The sequence below is a fragment of the Garra rufa genome, chromosome 2, assembly GCF_049309525.1.
Source record: "Garra rufa chromosome 2, GarRuf1.0, whole genome shotgun sequence".
In the NCBI taxonomy this organism is placed as follows: domain Eukaryota; kingdom Metazoa; phylum Chordata; class Actinopteri; order Cypriniformes; family Cyprinidae; genus Garra; species Garra rufa.
The window spans coordinates 12,537,554-12,557,149 of record NC_133362.1 but is presented as its reverse complement, the minus strand read 5'-3'; the positions used below and the strand labels follow the sequence as shown (position 1 = coordinate 12,557,149).

Sequence of the window (19,596 nt, the reverse complement as noted above, 5' to 3'; positions counted from 1 at the left end):
CTTATTTGAGAATGTGGTTCATGCTTCTGTTCTCAGCTTAATATAATAATCAGCGTGGAGTGTTGTTGCTTTACTAAACATATTAACTCAGACGGAACAGATAAATCTGGTGCTCTATAACTGTCTACACATACACAGCTGTGCTAACTGTTTTCTCACTAAATATTCAAGTCTTCCACAAATGGGGATCCTGTTTCGCCAACACTAACCTAATCATGGAAAGGCCAAAAGAGAGACCTGGGTCATAAAAACATGGTCTGTTCATCCCCTCAAACTCTTAAATGGGATATGAGGATTGTCCTGTTGGCGCTCGCTTACTTGATAAAGCCAAAGTACAGCTGAAACAAACAGTCTATCTTGACCCTTCTGGTCGTTTTCTTTTGAATTCCTCTGGTTGAAGCTCTTCTGAATGTGTTTTCACTTCATGTGTTCAGTGTTTTCTATCACATAAATGCTTTATATGGTGCCAAGTACATTAGACATTAGTCATGAATGAGAAACTTCACAAATGTGATTCACTTTACAAACAAACACCCCATTTCATTTTGATCTGATTCACAGATTGTCTGTATTTGCACTCGGCTGTTAAGAAACACATCTTATTTTTCACTCGGAGCTGACAAAAACACCAGAGACTATTCTGTTTTGAGTTTTCCACTAGAAATAATTTGAAGCCAAGAACACAACATCAAAACGTCCATTAAACATGGACGATCCAATTGAATTAGCGTAATAACATTGTCTTGGTTTATTGAAGCCCAATTCAAACTGAGTGTACAGTGAAATGCAGCTTCCTTCGGGGCAGATGTTGGCAAAAGTTTTGTCAGCAGCTTTCAGCTTGAATTTCAACCAGTTTTTGCTCTCCTCTCGCTTTTTTCTTGTTTTCTTTTGAGGAATTGTGATCCATAAGGCCACCTCTGTCTGAGCTTAACGTCTATTATTGGGAGTTAAGCGTGGTGCTTTGAAAACATGATCGTGGTGTCGATTAGTGAAACAGAACCTCTTAAAATAAGTCTGTGCTTAAATCCCTCCAACAGGAGGAAAATCTGAATGAAGGATGGAAACGAATATTCAGAAGAAGCAGAGAGTAATTACCAGTTATATCACAGAGAGCAATCTATCATAGACCAGTATGAAAACAAACCCGTAATCATGTGTGTTTTGATAGACCCATTCCCACAGTTAATAATCATAAACCATCCACTTGCCATGCTCAATAATATTTATAGAAATATGACTTCCTTTTGATTCCAAAGAAACTAAGTCTGTACTTTTAATTCATTTTATTCTCATAAAATGCAGTTATTAGGTTAATTGGCCTAGTATTCCTGCCGCATATTGTGTCTATGCAGTCAAAAATACTGAAACATGGGGTGCGCATTTGTGTCTTCAGAAATGGCCACAGCTCCATATGGGCCGAATCAATGTGTTCCAGAGCGAATTCAGTGAGTAACATATACAGGCAGACTATAAAGTTACTCATGACACATTCCAATGCTTAACTCCTCTGTAACGCATATGCAGGGAAATTAACTGCTCATTTTGTGGGGTCACACTTAAACACTCTCAGGCAGAGTTGCTCTTTTCAAGGATAAATTTCCCCTACAGTGTTTGGCCGATCTGTCTTTGTCTGTTTTGAATCATATTTCTGTAATTCAAAATGGAAACAAAGAGAGAAAGGGGTGTTCAGAGAGCTGGGTACGCTTACCTGACATTTACTTTTAGAATCTTTCAGATATAGGACACTGAGGCTCTCAATTCAAATAATAAATAAATGAAAGTAACATTATTTTAAGAAATTAATATTATGCATTAAATTGGAAAAAGTGATTGTGAAGACACTAAAACATAATAATTTAGCTGCCACAGGAATAAATTAATAATAAATATACATGTGTGTGTGTGTATATATATATATATATATATATATATATATATATATATATATATATATATATATATATATATATATATATATATATATATATATATACACACACACACACACACACACACACACACACACACACACACACACACACACACACACACACACACACAGTGCCGCTTGAAAGTTTGTGTTTACAATATTCTATTTATCTTTCTGCATAAATGTGTCCCTGGACCACAAAACCAGTCTTAAGTCGCTGGGGTATATTTTTATAGCAATAGCCAAAAATACATTGCATGGGTCAAAATTTTTGATTTTTCTTTTATGCCAAAAATCATTAAGAAATTAAGTAAAGTTCATGTTCCATGAAGATTTTTTGTAAAATTCCTACTGTAAACATATCAAAATGTAATTTTTGATTTGTAATATGCATTGTTAAGAACCTAATTTGGACAACTTTAAAGGTGATTTTCTCAGTCTTTTTTTTTTTTTTTGCATCCTCAGATTTCTGATTTCAAATAGATGTATCTCGGCCAAATATTGTCCTATCCTAACAAACCATACATCAATAGAAAGCTTATTTATTGAGCTTTCATATGATGTATAAATCTCAGTTTTGTCAAATTTAACCTTATGACTGGTTTTGTGGTCCAGGGTCACAAATATGACCCAAAACAACATCAGATTTTATTTTAAGTCAAGACAAAGAAAACCCAATCAAACAAGTGAGAAAAATATTTTCTTTGTCATTTATTTATTGAGAAAAATGATCCAGTGTTACGTATCTGTGCGTTGCAAAAGTGTGTGAATCTCTTGGATTAGTAGTTAATTTAAAGGTGAAATTAGAGTCCATCTGTGCAGATGTGTTGTCACTCATTGACTATCAAATGTCAGTATGTGACCTGTTTTATTCAAAGAACAGGGATCTATCAAAGTCCAAACATATTTGTTCATGTCATGAACAAAAGAGATTACTGAGGACCTCAGAGAAAGAGTTGATGTTGCTCATCAGGCTAGAAAAGGTTACAAAACTATCTCTAAAGAGTTTGGACTCCACAAATCCAGGGTCAGACAGATTGTGTACAAATGAAAGAAAAATAAGACTACTGTTACCTTCCTGAGAAGTGGTCGACCAACAAAGATCACTCTAAAGCAGAATGTGTAATAGTCTGCAAGGTTGCAACAGTTACCAGGGTAGCTTCTAAGCAACTAAAGATCGTTCTCACATTGGCTAATGTTAATGTTCATGAGTCCACCATCAGGAGAACACTGAGCAACCAATGGTGCACATGGCAGAGTTGCAAGAAGAAAGCCACTGTTCTCCGAAAAGAAAATTGCTTGCTAAAGATCATGTGGACAAGCCAGAGGACTCTTGGAGAATGGTTTAATTGATGGATGAAACCAAAGCTATTATTTTCAGAGAAAAGATCACACTGCATTCCAGCTTAAGAATTCTATCCCATCTGTGAAACATGGTGATGGTAGCATCATGGCTTGGGCCTGTTTTGCTGCATCTTGGCCAGGACAGTCTGCCAGCATTGATGGAACAATTAATTCTGAATTATACCAGCAAAGTTTAAAGGAAAATATCAGGACACCTGTTTAAGAACAGAGTCTCAAGACAATGTGGGTCATGCAGCAAGACAACAACCCCAAGCACACAAGTCATTCTACCAAAGAATGTTTAAAGAAGAACAAAGTTAATGTTTTGGAATGGTTGAGTCAAAGTCCAGACCTTAATCAAATTAAAATTTTGTGGAAGAACCTAAGCAAGCAGTTCATAGAAATGGGCTAAAACTCCTACATGTTATTGTGCAGGACTGGTCAGCATTTACAAGAAACTTTACCTTCAGTTGCTGCAGCAGAAGGGGGTCACACCAGATACTGAAAGAAAAGATTCACATACTTTTGCAGTGCATAGATATGTAACACTGGATCATTTTCTCAATAAATAAATGACAAAGCATATTTTTCTCTCACTTGTTTAATTGGGTTCTCTTTGTCTACTCTTGTTTTATGATGTTTTGGGTCATATTTATGCAGAAATATAGAAAAATGTAAAGGGTTCACAAACTTTCAAGTGGCACTGTATACACTGTGTGTATATCTATATATATAATTATTTTTGAATGAAAATTAATACTAGGATGCGTTTTTCAAATTGTATTTCAAAGAAATTCTGTTGTTTAACTTTTCCGTCACAGAACTAAATTCATTTAGAAATGTGTTAAAATAGAAAAGAGTTATATTAAATTATTTTTAAGAAGTTAATACTATGCATTAAACTCCAAAAAGTGACTGTGAAGACTTTTACAGTGTTACAAAAAATGTACAGATTACATTTCAAATAAATGATGCTGTCATTTTATTATTATTTTATTTTTGAAAGAACATTATTACTAGGATGCATTTAAATTGATCAAAAGTGAAGACTTTTACAGCAAATTACTTTTACAAAAAATTATTTGTAAAGATTGTATGATAAATTCATTTATTCAAATATAATAAATAGAAAAGAGCTATTTTGAATATTTTTAAAGAAATTAATACTTTGATCAAATTGAAAAAAGTTACTGTGAAGATGTGTTATTGAATATATTTCAAAGAAAATGATGTTTAAATGAAATATGATTAAATAGAACAGTTTTTTTCAGTTATTTTTAGGAAATTGAAAAAAGTGACTTTTACAATGTATATTATATATATGTATATGTATATATAGGACCAACTTTTACTCTAAATTCATTTAAAAATATATTAAAATAGAAAAGTTTTTTAAAATTTTAATAACCCACATTGTGTAGAAATGCTAATGTAATAAATGTAATGAATTAAATTTGAAGACTCTATGCTCTATTTAGATTGTCACAGAAAATTCATTATTTTTAGTACATGGTCTGCTGTTCTACATAGTAATATTTAGAAAAGGAGAGAAAGTTCTTAAGGTGTTTCTTTCAAAAAAATCAGTGCATACTGGGAACAGTTACCAGAATTTCTTTTTCTAAGCTTTAAGAGATGTTTAATGTAGCAGTTGATCTAAACATTATCTTTTAAATCTGGGACACAGCAGAGTTGAGAACTTCATACCTAAACTTCTCAAACCAGAGCTACTGTGTGATCCCGGCTGATGTTTGTGATCTCTCCGTGCCTTGAAGGGTTTGTCTTTTCAGGTCTTTTCATTTCTCAAACACATACCTACATCTGTAGGCAGAGGTTGTTAGAGCTCCAAAACTGGAGACTTTAATTCAATTTGCGATCTATCCAAAGGAAATGCTGATATTTCTTTGCAGAAGCCCTGAGAGAAACACTGCTGACTGTGTTCTTACATACTTCTGTGTGCTTTGAACTCCTGATCATAAATCCTCCCTGGGGGGAAAGTTGATTGGGAAGATCAACAATCCCACCTCACCGTTGTGTCTGATGCGTGCCGTCACACTGCGCTTCAGAAGGGCTTCAGGCCCAAAGCAAACTGAGCTTCCTGATCATTTCAGTCTGTGGTATCATAAGATGAGATGGATCATCCAGACATCTGCTGGAAGAGTAGAACTATAGGAAACGGTCAGGAGACGGCTGTTTTCTTTACAAAAGCTTCTCCAAATCAACAGTTTTTCTTAAGAATGAACATTTAAACCTCTATCTGTTGAGAAACAATAATGTGATTAGACTCATGTTAAAGGGACCCAAGAAAAAGAAAATTCTGTCATGTTACTCACCCTCCACTTTTTTCAAACCTGTATGAGTTTCTTTCATCTGCTGAACACAAAAGAAGACTAACAGTTGACGGTAGCCATTGACTTCCGTAGTATTTTTTCCAAGACATTTCACTTAAAAGATGTTTACATATAGTCCACAAGAGAAAATAATAGTTGAATTTTATAAAAATTAGCCTGTTCAAAAGTTCGCATACACTTAATTCTTAATGCTGATTTGTTGCCTGAATGATCCACAGCTGTTTTTTTTTTAGTGATAGTTGTTCATGAGTCCCTTGTTTGTCCTGAACAGTTAAACTGCACGCTGTTCTTTAGAAAAATCCTTCAGGTTCCACAAATTCTTTGTTTTTTTTCAGCATTTTTGTGTATTTAAACCCTTTCCAACAATGACTGTATGATTTTGAGATCCATCTTTTCAACAACTGGACAATTGAGAGACTCATATGCAACTATTACAGAAGGTTAAAACACTCACTGATTTTGTCTTCTGGAAAACATGTAAGTATCTTCTGTAGCTTCTGAATGGCAGTACTAAATTTAAAAAAAAATAAGAAAAATGTACACATCTTCATTCTCTTCAAAAGTTTACACCCCGGCTCTTAATGCATCATGTTTCCTTCTGAAGCATCAGTGAGTGTTTGAAAAACGCTGAATAAACCAAAGAATTTGTGGGACCTGAAGAACACCAGGTAGTTTAACTCTTCAGGACAAACAAGGGACTCATGAACAACTGTCACTAAACAAAAAAAAAAAAAGTATTACGAATCAAGTGTATGTAAACTTTTGAACAGGGTCATTTTTATAAATGTAACTATTGTGTTCTTTTGTGGGCTGTGTGTAAACATATTTTATGTAAAAATATCTTATTCAGGTCAGTACTAAATAAAAAATAACATGCATTTTACCATATTACTCTTACTATTTTTGAAATATAATGTATATACTGTGCACAGTATCCAAATATCCAAATTACCTATGCATTCGCATACACTCTTAAAAATAAAGGTGCTTTAAAAGGTTCCTCACAGCGATGCCATAGAAGGACCATTTTTGGTTCCACAAAGAACCATTCAGTCAAAGGTTGTTTAAAGAACCATCTCTTACTTACTTATTTATAATCTGAAGAAACTTCTTTCGCCACAAAGAACCTTTTGTGAAACAGAAAAGTTCTTCATATGTTTAAGGTTCTTTATGGAACCATTTAGACAAAAAAGGTTCTTCTCTGGCATCGTGAAGCACCTTTATTTTTAAGAGTGTATTGTGCAGATTATTATGTCACAATGCAATGTGACTTTCAGTTTTCCTAATGAAGGCACATTTAATTGATCAAAAGTGACAGTAAAGGCATTTATAATATTATTAAAAAAAGTTTAAAAATTAAGAAAAGAAAATATTTCAAATAAACTGTTTTTTAACCTTCTTTTGATCAAAGAATCCTGAAAAGTTTCACAGTTTTCCACAAAAAATATTAAGCATCACAACTGTTTTCAACATAATAATAATAATAAATATTTCTTGAGCAGTAAATCAGCATATTAGGATGATTTCTCATTCATGTGACACTGAAGACTGGAGTAACGATGCTGAAAGATTCAGCTTTACAGAAATAAATGACATTATAAAAGGTATTAAAATAGAAAGGTGTAATATTTGTATAAATAGTACAAATCTTAAACTTTTGTACAGCAGTGTGTGGCATCCAGCTGTTCCTAATACTCATATCTGGATGTTTATGTTTTCTGTAAGGTTGATAATGCATCTGTAGCGCCCTCTAGTGCGCGATGAGAGAGTTTACTGTTGTTGGAGACTCCCTTTAGAATTCGGGGTAACTGGGTCCTAAAACCAGCTATTTTTGTCTACAATTATACGTGGACTGATATTTGATTTACAAATGAACTTATACCTACCTGTTTTTTCGTAATAACGGGTACAGCCATTTGTAAGTTTTATGGGTCAGGCTTCTGGTCTCATCTGCGTCCAGCTATTTTTAGAACAGCTTGTTTTGCTGCTTGATATTACAAATGGGTGTGTCTTACCATAAAATTTTTATGTATTATCTTAATTATGAACACACTGGTTTGTAGTGCAAACAGTTTTACTGTTTACTGCATGTTGTTGTTGTTGTTGTTGTTGTTTTTCTGTAGCTGATAATAAACTGGAAGTCTTACCCATAGGCTTACTTCCGCATTGAAGAAAAAGGTGGATATCTAAAAGCCCATTACAGTTACAGTTGAGGTCAAAAGTTTACATAGGCCTACACCTTGCAGGGGTGAAAATTTTTGAATTCAAAGATCAGGGTAAATTTGACTTATTTTGTCTTTTGGGAAACATGTACTCTCTGTAGCTTCTAAAGGGCAGTACTAAATGAAAAAAAAAGATATTTAGGCAAAATAAGAAATTTACACATCTTCATTCTGTTCAAAAGTTTTCACCCCCCGGCTCTTGTTGCGTCATTTTTTCGTTTGAAGCATTAGTGAGTGTTTGAACCTTCTGTAATAGTGGCATATGAGTCTCTCAGTTGTCCTTGGTGTGAAAAGATGGATCTCAAAATCATACATTCACTGTTGGAAAGGGTTCAAATACACAAAAATGCTGAAAAACCAAAGAATTTGTGGTTTGATCAGCTGTGGATCATTCAGGTAACAACACAGTATTAAAGGTCCCATATTGTACACATTTCTGGAGGTTTATTTTAGTTGTTGATGTCCTTAAGAAAATATATTTGCGGTATAAGTGCCAAAATCCATCTCAGTATATTTTTATGTATTTACCGGAATCGCTGTGTGAAAGAGGCTGAAGTTGACGTGCCTCTGGTCTCTTATATTCACGTTGTTCTGAACAGGGTTTTCTCGACTTGTTTTCGTGTTGTTGTTGCTTAGCAATGTTATGGACGCGATATGTGACCCTGGACCACAAAACCAGTCTTAAGTCGCTGGGGTATATTTGTAGCAATAGCCAAAAATACATTGTATGGGTCAAAATTATTGATTTTTCTTTTATGTCAAAAATCATTAGGAAATTAAGTAAAGATCATGTTCCATGAAGATTTTTTGTAAAATTCCTACTGTAAACCTATCAAAATGTAATTTTTGATTAGTAATATGCATTGATAAGAACTTAATTTGGACAACTTTAAAGGTGTTTTTCTCAGTATTTTGATTTTTTGCACCCTTAGATTTCAGATTGTCAAATAGATGTATCTCGGACAAATATTGTCCTATCCTAACAAACCATACATCAATGGAAAGCTTATTTATTGAGCTTTCATATTATGTATATTTCTCAGTTTTGTAAAAATTAACCTTATGACTGGTTTTGTGGTCCAGGGTCACATATTGTCTGGGTTTGACAAAAGGAGGGTGGGACGGTGGTTGGCTTTCGGGGTGGTGACTGAAGGCGGTGACTGAGTAGATCGGACGTCACATCGTTACGGAAGTCACAGCGGCTTGTGAAAAGAAACAGCTACTTTAAGTAGGCTGTGTGCAGTTTACTGTGGATTGACTGCTTTGAAACTCAATTGGTAGTTACATAGCCACTAGACCTCAGTTATCATGAAAAAAGCCAGGAAATTTCGATTTTGACAATATGGGACCTTTAAGAATCAAGTGTATGTAAACTTTTTAACCTGGTAATTTTTTTTATCAATTCTGCTATTATTTTCTCTTGTGGACTAAATGTCTTTTATGTGAAATATCTTATTCAGGTCAGTACTAAATAAAAAATAACATGCATTTGGTATGATCCCTCTTATTTTGCAGATTCTGCAAGGTGTATGTAAACTTTTTCTTATTCTCGCATTGATATATTGATATTAAACAGGTTGCATCCTAACACACGTCCCCCTTTGCTCTGCAGGTCTGTGCAGCTGAACGGAGAGCTCTTGCGTATGGTGGACAATGAGACGTTCCCTGAGCTGAAGCCACGGACTCTCAGGGCAGGAAGGACGATAGCCATGCCACCTGTATCCATCGGCTTCTACGTCATCAAGAATATTAACGCTTACGCCTGCCGCAGATAACACACACTGACCGACCTCAGACCATCCTCATGGCCTTTTCCTCTTTTTATAAGCCCACAGAGATGTGGAAAAGACCCCTTGGTTCAAGCAAGGGTTGCACTGAAAGCTTCCAACAACATTTCTCCTCTTTCGTACCACAAGAAAAACTCGACTTGTGGAAAGTGAATGTATCTTGGTTGCCCTTTTGTGTTTTCTTGTCGCTTTCGCTTGTGGGAGTGTAATGAAGTCTCACGGTACTTCACGGAGTGTCACTGAGAGCTTTCTAATACAATGTTGGAGACCAATGTAAGCTATGAACCCGGTGAAGTAGATCAATCAGAATTGGACCTTTTTCACATTTTCTGTGGTGGTTTTGTGGGAGAATCTGTGCAGTGGGTTCGAACTTGGTGAAATATGTTAAACAGATATGACAGCACTACATTCTCATTGGTAGCTCGAAACATTACCGGATTAGGCAAAATATTTTAGTGATGAAAACGCACAGAGCGAAGGACGCAAGCGACAGCCGTTTCAATTCTCCGGAGTTCTGTGGGTGCGGATTCTGTGTGGGCCTGTCTGTCAGCTTAATGCGATTTAGCCGAGAAGGACGTGTTCCTAGATCAACATCCTTGTTGGTTCTTAAACAACATTCCAGCTCGACAGCCAATCAGATTTTAGGGTTAGATTGAATAATGTTCTTTCCAGCCAATCATTTCCCACGGATTTTAGAGGTTATGCTTAGGGTTGCAAATCTTAGAACTATGATTGCTTGCTAGAAATGTTGTTCCAGGACTAACAAATGAGGTTAATCCTTCTAAATCACATTGTACAAATAGCAGTTTGAATTGAATTACATCTCTCCTGTGTACTTTTTTGATTCAGAGGCCTAAAGCCACTCAAAAGGCCACTCTAATCTTTCTTTTTCATCGCAGGACAGTAAATATAAACCTCCTATTTAAAGCCATCTTTATAACTTATAACATTGACCAATATCCTGAAAAATAGCTTTCAGTCTTGGGTTCTCGATCCCATACTTTCTTTCGGTTGCTGCTTTAACTTTAATTTGTATGACAATGAAGGTACTACAGGAAGATATAGATACAGTTGAAGTCAAAAGTTTATATACAACCTGCAGAATCTGCAAAATGTTAATTATTTGACCAAAATAAGAGAGATCATAAAATGCGTGTTTATTTAGTACTGACCTGAATAAGATATTTCACATAAAAGACGTTTGCATATAGTCCACAAGAGAAAATAATAGTTGAATTTATAAAAATTACTGTGTTCAAAAGTTTACATGCACTTGATTCTTAATACTGCGTTGTTACCTGAATGATCCACAGCTGTGTTTTTTGTTTAGTGATAGTTGTTATTGAGTCCCTTGTTTGTCCTGAACAGTTAAACTGCCTTCTTCAGAAAAATACTGAAAGGTCCCATAAATTCATTGGTTTTAAAGCATTTTTGTTTGTTTGAACACTTTCCAACAAAGACTGTGTGATTTTAAGATCCATCTTTTCACACTGAGGACAACTGAGGGACTCATATGCAACTATTACAGAAGGTTCAAACACTCACTGATGCTCCAGAAGGAAACACGATGCAAGTCCCTTAGTGGTCCTCAGTGTGAAAAGATAGATCTCAAAATCATACAGTCATTGTTGGAAATGGTTCAAATACACAAAAATGCTGAAAATCCAAATAATTTGTAGGACCTGAAGGATTTTTCTGAAGAACAGCAGGCAGTTTAACTGTTCAGGCCAAACTCGTGAGCAATTCTCACTAAACAAAATAAAAACACAGCTGTGGATCATTCAGGTAACAACACAGTATTAAGAATCAAGTGTATGTAAACTTTTGAACAGGGCCATTTTTATAAATTCAACTAATATTTTCTCCTGTGTACTATATGTAAACGTCTTTTATGTGAAATATCTTACTCAGGTCAGTACTAAATAAAAAAATAGCATTAACATTTTGCAGATTCTGCAAGGTGTATGTAAACTTTTGACTTAAACTGTATATACTAAACATCCTTAAATTGTATTGCTAAATTTGAAAGGAAATCACATTATACACATCTCTAAGAAATACTGCTTTATATTTATAATGTTTACACATTTGACTTCCCATTGTAGCTCAGACTCTTTTGAAGCTGAAAGAAAAGAGTACAGAGTTTTTGAAGGTTTCTTTTTGCTTTATGAAGAACTGTGTATCATACAGTTTGTTGCAGAGCTCAGGAAATTAGCTTGTCCTTTAGCGTCATGTACACTTTTTTTTTTCTTGCTATAACATTGTGAACCTGAGCTTAGTTCTCCAGATTTCTTTAGCTATATTAACACTATCTTATTCTGTGTTGATACAGCGGCCCTGGAAAGTGTTAAGACTGTTAAGCCACACTTGAAAACGTAATTACTTTAATTCTTCGAGATTATATCAATTCAAGTGGTATTTATAAAATTTTTAAAAACAAGTACCATTTGGCTTGATATTTTGTCTATTGTTTTTGAAAACATTTGAAGTGTTGTCAAAGTGTGCAAATACTTTTGGGGCCACTATAAATCTCTGTACAGCGATTCATTTTTGCTGCTAGCTGCCTGATTAATATTAAGCATGATGAGTGACAAATGTTTTTGTACAGGTACAAACCTTTTGTTATATTAATAAATGTACATACAATTGGTTTTTGATTTAAACTGTGCTTCCTCGCTCTATAAATATTATTTATATAAATGTATATGTGTGGTTATGAGTGTGTGTTTGTGTGTGTGTGTGTGTGTGTGTGTGTGTGTGTGTGTGTATATACAAAAACAGTTGACTTTTGTCCACATTGGCAGATAATTATATTGTACTTTCTGTAAAACATACAGCAGAGACTTGATTTTAACATTTAGCGATGAAACTGCCCTTTGAATTTCAAATATATTGTATGGAAATGTACACAGTATGCACACTTGTGTGTCACAATGTCTTAAATTGTATATTGTTTGGTCACTCATTCACAATGCAAAAAATAGTGATTCAGCTTTCAAACAGATTATATGAATTCTGTACAAAGACTTTTTTCTTTTTCTTCTCCTCTGGTCTGGCTCTTAATATGGTCTTGACAGCATTTGATATTCCAGGGTCAATAATTCTGTCAGCATCATAATATTTCCTTAGATTTGGAAGACTGTTGTAATTGTAGAGATTTGTAAGGTCTTTTATTTGTAAATTGACACTTTCACAAGCTATTTTCCTCCTTGAATTTGTTTATTGCAAATGTAGAGTTGTTAATATTTTTACAGTTATAGAGCATTATTTTATTATGGAAATGGTTGTCTGAATATTATTTTTGTCAAAATATATAAATAAAATAATAGTTAAAGTGTTTATTGAAGATCTTGTTTTTGGCTTGTCATTTACTATATATATATATATATATATATAATTGTATATAATACATTTAATTGTATTAATTACAATCAAATTATTATTCCATTATGTTGCATAATTTTAGTTCAGTCTTATCTTCTATCATTTTACATCTACATTAATCTGGTTTGACAATTTTATTTGGTTTGATATGTAACAAAGACAAAATTGCTAACACTATTCATTTTGTATTTTATTTTATTATTTATTACAGTCTAAGTTAAAGTTAGTGACTATTTTGAGGGCTCTTGTCTAAATTTTAGTAAATTAAATTAATTCTTAATTTTTTATGTAATTTTACATTACTTAAGTTTCAGTAAATAAAAGTAATTTTTGGTTTTGCATTTTATTTGGTTTGATATTTAACAAAGACAAAAATGCTTAGAACACAATTTATTAATTTTTTTTTTTTTTTTGTTAGTGACTACATTGTTCTTGTCGACTTAATTTCAGTGAATGAAATTAATTGTTTTTTTTTAATTGTTAATTATTTTTTATTAATTTTTTTAATTTAATTTAGTTTAATTTAATTTAAATTTGAGTACATTATAGTAATATTTTTTAATGCAATTTTTAGATGTGAAATAAATTCATTTTGGTTTAACATTTTATTTGGTTTGATATTTAACAAAGACAAAAATGGTAAAAACAACACAATTTATTTTTTATTTAATTTAATGAAATTTCTTTTTTTAATTTAGTGACTATTTAGATGTTTTTTGTGGTCTAAATGAAAGTAATTCTTCTTTTATTCTTATCTTATTTATTATGTTTTTTGTATTACATCTGAAATAAATTAATCTTGGTTAGACATTTTATTTGGTTTGATATTTAACAAAGACAAAAATGTTAAGAACACTATTCATTTATTTATTTTATTTTATTATTAATTTAATTTAATTTAATTTAAATTTCAGTACATTATAGTAATATTTTTTAATGCAATTTTTAGATGTGAAATAAATTCATTTTGGTTTGACATTTTATTTGGTTTGATATTTAACAAAGACAAAAATGGTAAAAATAACACAATTTATTTATTTTTTATTTAATTTTTTTTTTTATTTAGTGACTATTTAGATGTTTTTTGTGGTCTAAATGAAAGTAATTCTTATTTTATTCTTATCTTATTTTATGTTTTTTTTTGTATTTTACATCTGAAATAAATTAATCTTGGTTTGATATTTTATTTGGCTTGATATTTAACAAAGACAAAAATGTTAAGAACACTATTCATTTATTTATTTTATTTTATTATTATTTAATTTAGTTTAATTTAATTTAAATTTCAGTACATTATAGTAATATTTTTTAATGTAATTTTTAGATGTGAAAATTTCATTTTGGTTTGACATTTTATTTGGTTTGATATTTAACAAAGACAAAAATGGTAAAAACAACACAATTTATTTTTTATTTTTTTTATTTAATTTAATTTAATTTAATTTATTATTTTTTTAGTGACTATTTAGATGGTTTTTGTGGTCTAAATGAAAGTAATTCTTATTTTCTTATGTTTTATGTTTTTTTGTATTTTACATCTGAAATAAATTAATCTTGGTTTGACATTTTATTTGGTTTGATATTTAACAAAGACAAAAATATTAAGAACACTATTCATTTATTTATTTTATTTGATTATTAATTTAATTTAATTTAAATTTCAGTAAATTATAGTAAGTTGTTTATGTCATTTTTACATCTGAAATAAATTAATTTTGGTTAGACATTTTATTTGGTTTGATATTTAACAAAGACAAAAATGTTAAGAACACTATTCATTTATTTATTTTATTTTATTATTATTTAATTTAGTTTAATTTAATTTAATTTTCATTTGGTTTGATATTTAACAAAGACAAAAATGCTAAGAACAACACTATTTATTTATTTTTTTATTATTAAATTTTATTTTATTTTATCATTTTATTTTTTTGCAGTGCAAGTTCTTAAAAGTTAGTGACTGCTTAGATGGTTTTAAATGGTGGTCTAAATTTCAGTAAATTAAAGTGATTCTTATTTTCTTATGTTTATGTTTTTTTGTATTTTACATCTGAAATAAATAAATTTGGTTTGACATTTTATTTGGTATGATATTTAACAAAGACAAAAATATTAAGAACACTATTCATTTATTTATTTTATTTTATTATTAATTTAATTTAATTTAAATTTCAGTACATTATAGTAATTTTTTATGTAATTTTTACATCTGAAATAAATTAATTTTGGTTAGACATTTTATTTGGTTTGATATTTAACAAAGACAAAAATGTTAAGAACACTATTCATTTATTTATTTTATTTTATTATTATTTAATTTAGTTTAATTTAATTAAAATTTCATTTGGTTTGATATTTAAAAAAGACAAAAATGCTAAGAACAACAACAACACTATTTATTTATTTTTTTATTATTAAATTTTATTTTATTTTATCATTTTATTTTTTTGCAGTGCAAGTTCTTAAAAGTTAGTGACTGCTTAGATGGTTTTAAATGGTGGTCTAAATTTCAGTAAATTAAAGTGATTCTTATTTTCTTATGTTTTATGTTTTTTTTTTTTGTATTTTACATCTGAAATAAATAAATTTGGTTTGACATTTTATTTGGTTTGATATTTAACAAAGACAAAACTACTAAGAACACTAAACATTTACTGTATTTTATTTGTATTTATTTATTTATTTTTGCAGTGTAATTTCTTAAAAGTTAGTGACTACTGGTTCTTGTGGTCTAATTTTCAGTAAGGTAAAAAAAAAGGCCTGCTGGCTCTTGTCAGACTTGGTGTCTCTTGACCAAGTGTGAATGAGCCTGACTTCTGTTTATGAATCCAGACTTTTTCATCCTTCAAAGGAGTCTGAGCTACAATGGGAAGTCAAATTTGTAAACATTACAAATATAGTTTATATATATATATATATGTATGTGTAACTGAAAACTGTTCAAGTATGAGTAATGTATGACTCTTCAAGAGACTGTCCTGTGATATAGAGGCTGAATATTAGTATTCCAGCACATGTTTGGGAGTGCATGATCGCAGGATAAAAGCAAGCTTAGTGATTTATACAAGGGCCTGAACACAAAGAAGTACAGAAATAAATTGTGACAGTGCGCTGCAACGGGTAACCCAAGACCGAGAGCTTTATGTCCCATCAGGTCAGGGGGAGAAGATCAACTCGCTAGTCTTCAAAGGCCCGGCAGGTCCTCATCCCAGCACTGGAGGGTTCACAAAGGGAAGGAGCCGGTTTGCTGCGTGTACATCAGCAGATGTTCCCTTTCCAAGCAGCTGGGACAAGACTTTGTTGAGGAAAGAGAGCGTACTGTGGTGTCAGAACAATCATGTGCCGTACTAAGTGATGAGAACCATTTGCACCTGAATGAGACTCAGATTTAGATAAAGGGGATTTCGATCTGTTCTCTTTTGATCAAAGCTGCTTCTAGATATGTTTTAAATTATATAGCCATGTAGATGTTATGTATTTGGAGCAAGCTCAAATATGTTGCCTTGACGTGGTCATTAAATTAATATACTATCTATTAACTGTACTAAAGTGCACAAAAAATTAACATCATATATAAAACCAAACATGTCTGCAGTTTACATGTGGTTCATTTTAACAGACTTAATGTGGTTCACTCTTAAACAGAATCCAGGCTCATTCACACTTGTTCAAGAGTCACAAAGTCTGACATGACACAGCAGGCCTTTGCATATTTACTGAAATTCAGACCATGAGCAAAGTAGTCACTGACTTGCGCTGCAAAAAAAAAAAAAATATATATATATATATATATTTTTTTTTTTTTTAAGCATTTTTTTAGTATTTTTGGTAAATATCAAACCAAGTAAAATGTCAAAACAAGAAAAATTTATTTGAGATGTACAATTGCATGAGATATTAAGAATGATTTTCATTTATTGAAATGTGCATGTATTACCATCAAAGCAGTTACTAACGTGCACTGAAAAAAGAAAATGCAATATTTGTTTAGGTTTTTTGTTGAATATCAAACCAAATAGATATATCAGTTTTGTGTAGAAAATAAAATAAAATAAGATACTTTTTTTTGCATTTTTGGTAAAAAAAACAAAAAAAACTAAAACTATTTAAAAAATATAAAAAAATATTTATTTGAGATTTAAAATTGCACGAGATATTAATAATGATTTTGATTTATAGAACTTTAGACCACAAGAACCATCTAAGTAGTCACTAACTTGGACTGAAAAAAATGCTAAATAATAAAATAAAATAAAATAAAACAAAACAAAACTTTGATTTATTACCATCAAAGTAGTTACTAACACGCACTAAAAAATGATTTTAGCTTTTTTTTTTTTTTGGTAAATATCAAACCAAATAAAATATCATTTTAGTGTGTAAAATATCAGCAATTTATTTTGGATGTAAAATTGCATGAGATATTATGAATTATTTTGATTTAAATTCAGACCACAAGAACCAGCAAAGTAGTTACTAACTTGCGCTGCAAAAAAATACTAAAAAATAAAATAATAAAAAATAATAATAAAATGTAAAAAAAAAATCTTTAATAATATATATATATATATATATATATATATATATATATATATATATATATATATATATATATATATATGAGATAATAAAAATTCAATCAAAGTAGTTACTAACGCGCACTAAAAAAAGTTTTAGCTTTTTTTTGTTAAATATCAAACCAAATAAAACATTGTTTTAGTGTATAATATGTCAGTAATTTATTTTAAATGTAAAATTGTATAAGATATTATGAATTATTTTTATTTATTTAAATTAAAGCAAAGTGGTACTAACTTGCACTGCAAAATATACTAAAAATAAAATTAAATTAAATAAAAAAAAATTTAAATTGCATTTTCAGTCAAAATTAACTAAAAAGTGGAGTACTTTTTTTCAAGATTCTTTGCTGAATAGATCCAAAGATCAGCATTTATCTGAAATAAAAAGCTTTTTTTTAAGATGCAAAATTGCATGAAATATTATGAATTATTTTTATTTAAATTTAGACCACAAGAACCAGCAAAATAGTTACTAACTTAAAATAATATAAAATAAAATAAAATAAAATAAAATAAAATATTATTATTTTTTGCATTTTTTGGTAAAAATCAAGCTAAAGCCTTAGAACCATCAAAGTAGTCACTAACTTGCATTAAATAAATGAACTAACAAAAAAAAATACAAAATGAATTATTTTTAGACATTTTTGTTAAATATCAAACCAAATAAAATATTAAGCAAACAGTAATTTATTTTAGATGTAAAATTGCATGTGATATTACAAATGATTTTCATTTACTGAAATTTAAACCACAAGAACCATCAAAGTAATCACTTTCCAACTTACACTACAAAAGTTACAATTAAATGAAGTAAAATAAAACTAAATATAAAATAAATTAAAGCATTTTTTAAACATTGTTTACATATTTACTCAACAATTTATTTGAGATGCATTAAGATTTTAAGAATTATTTTCATTTACTGAAATAAACCAAAGTAGTCTCTTACTTAATTTACAATGCAAAAAATTAAATTTAAAATAAAATTAACAGTTTTCTTAACATTTTTGTATTTTTTAAATAAAAATGAATTTATTCAATATGCAAAATTGCATAAGATATATTTTTTTTTTCATAAAATATATTTGTACCTTGAAAAAAGAATTTTGCTTTAAAAAAACAGTTGGTGCAGATTTGAGTTTTGTTTTGCCAATGCAAAATGTCCTTTCTGCCATGCAACCTTGGTTTAATTATGAATATGCATGATCCTCATGAAGCAAGCAGGTAGGTCTCTGTCATCTGATCAAAGCTGACAATCAGCAGCATGGATTCATATACAGACATAATGCAGTGTGACGTTTCTTTCTCTGTATATGCTGAGGACTGGAGCTCTGCAAAGAGTCAAACTACCTTTGCGTGACTTCCCTGGCTTTGCCATGCACACTGTAACCAAACCCAGCGTGAAAATGTTTATACTTTTGACCCTATTTGGAGTAGCTACCCAGAACCCATCCCCCTCCAACCAAGATGGTGGATTTCATGATGTTTACACTATGCATAAGCCAATTACATAGAGGGTTAAAGTTGATACAATGGTAAATTCTTACATGTGTGTGTCATACACTGAACAAACGAAAGGTCAAAGCAGCAAAATATGTATTTAGAATTTCAAAAGAAAGAAAAATTAAAAGCATTTGTTTTATGCATCTTTATATATTTCTTTCTTTTTATATATATCGTGTTTGTGTTTGATGTTGTAAAAAAAAGTGTATAAATCAAAGATTAGTGGAGTTTGTTTTACAAGAAAATACTATTTAAGTCTTTCTGCTTCAGTATCAAAGTATTATTTTTTTATTTTTCAAAAGATAACAAGAAAGAAAGAAAGAGAGTTTGAATGCGTTTATTATATGAATGAGTAGTAAAACAGTCACGCGCTTCAGATCCGCCGCGCATGATGTCTGAATTCCAGACGTGACGCGCGTTCGCGGCTGATCATCAAATCACGTGACGCGCGCACGCACACATTACGGAAGAGCTGCTGCAGTTCACAGCTGATGA

At 30.9% G+C, this 19,596-nt stretch overlaps 1 protein-coding gene across 1 annotated transcript in view; it reads left to right on the top strand.

Annotated features, from left to right (window-relative positions):
- hpse2 (heparanase 2) overlaps nucleotides 1-12,910 on the top strand; it is a 106,793-nt gene extending 93,883 nt beyond the window's left edge. The window contains exon 11 of the mRNA XM_073834584.1: nucleotides 9,457-12,910. Within this exon, the coding sequence (XP_073690685.1) occupies nucleotides 9,457-9,619 (163 nt within the window). The 3' untranslated portion in view covers nucleotides 9,620-12,910. The remainder of the gene's footprint in view (nucleotides 1-9,456) is intronic.
- The last annotated feature ends 6,686 nt before the right edge of the window (nucleotides 12,911-19,596 follow it).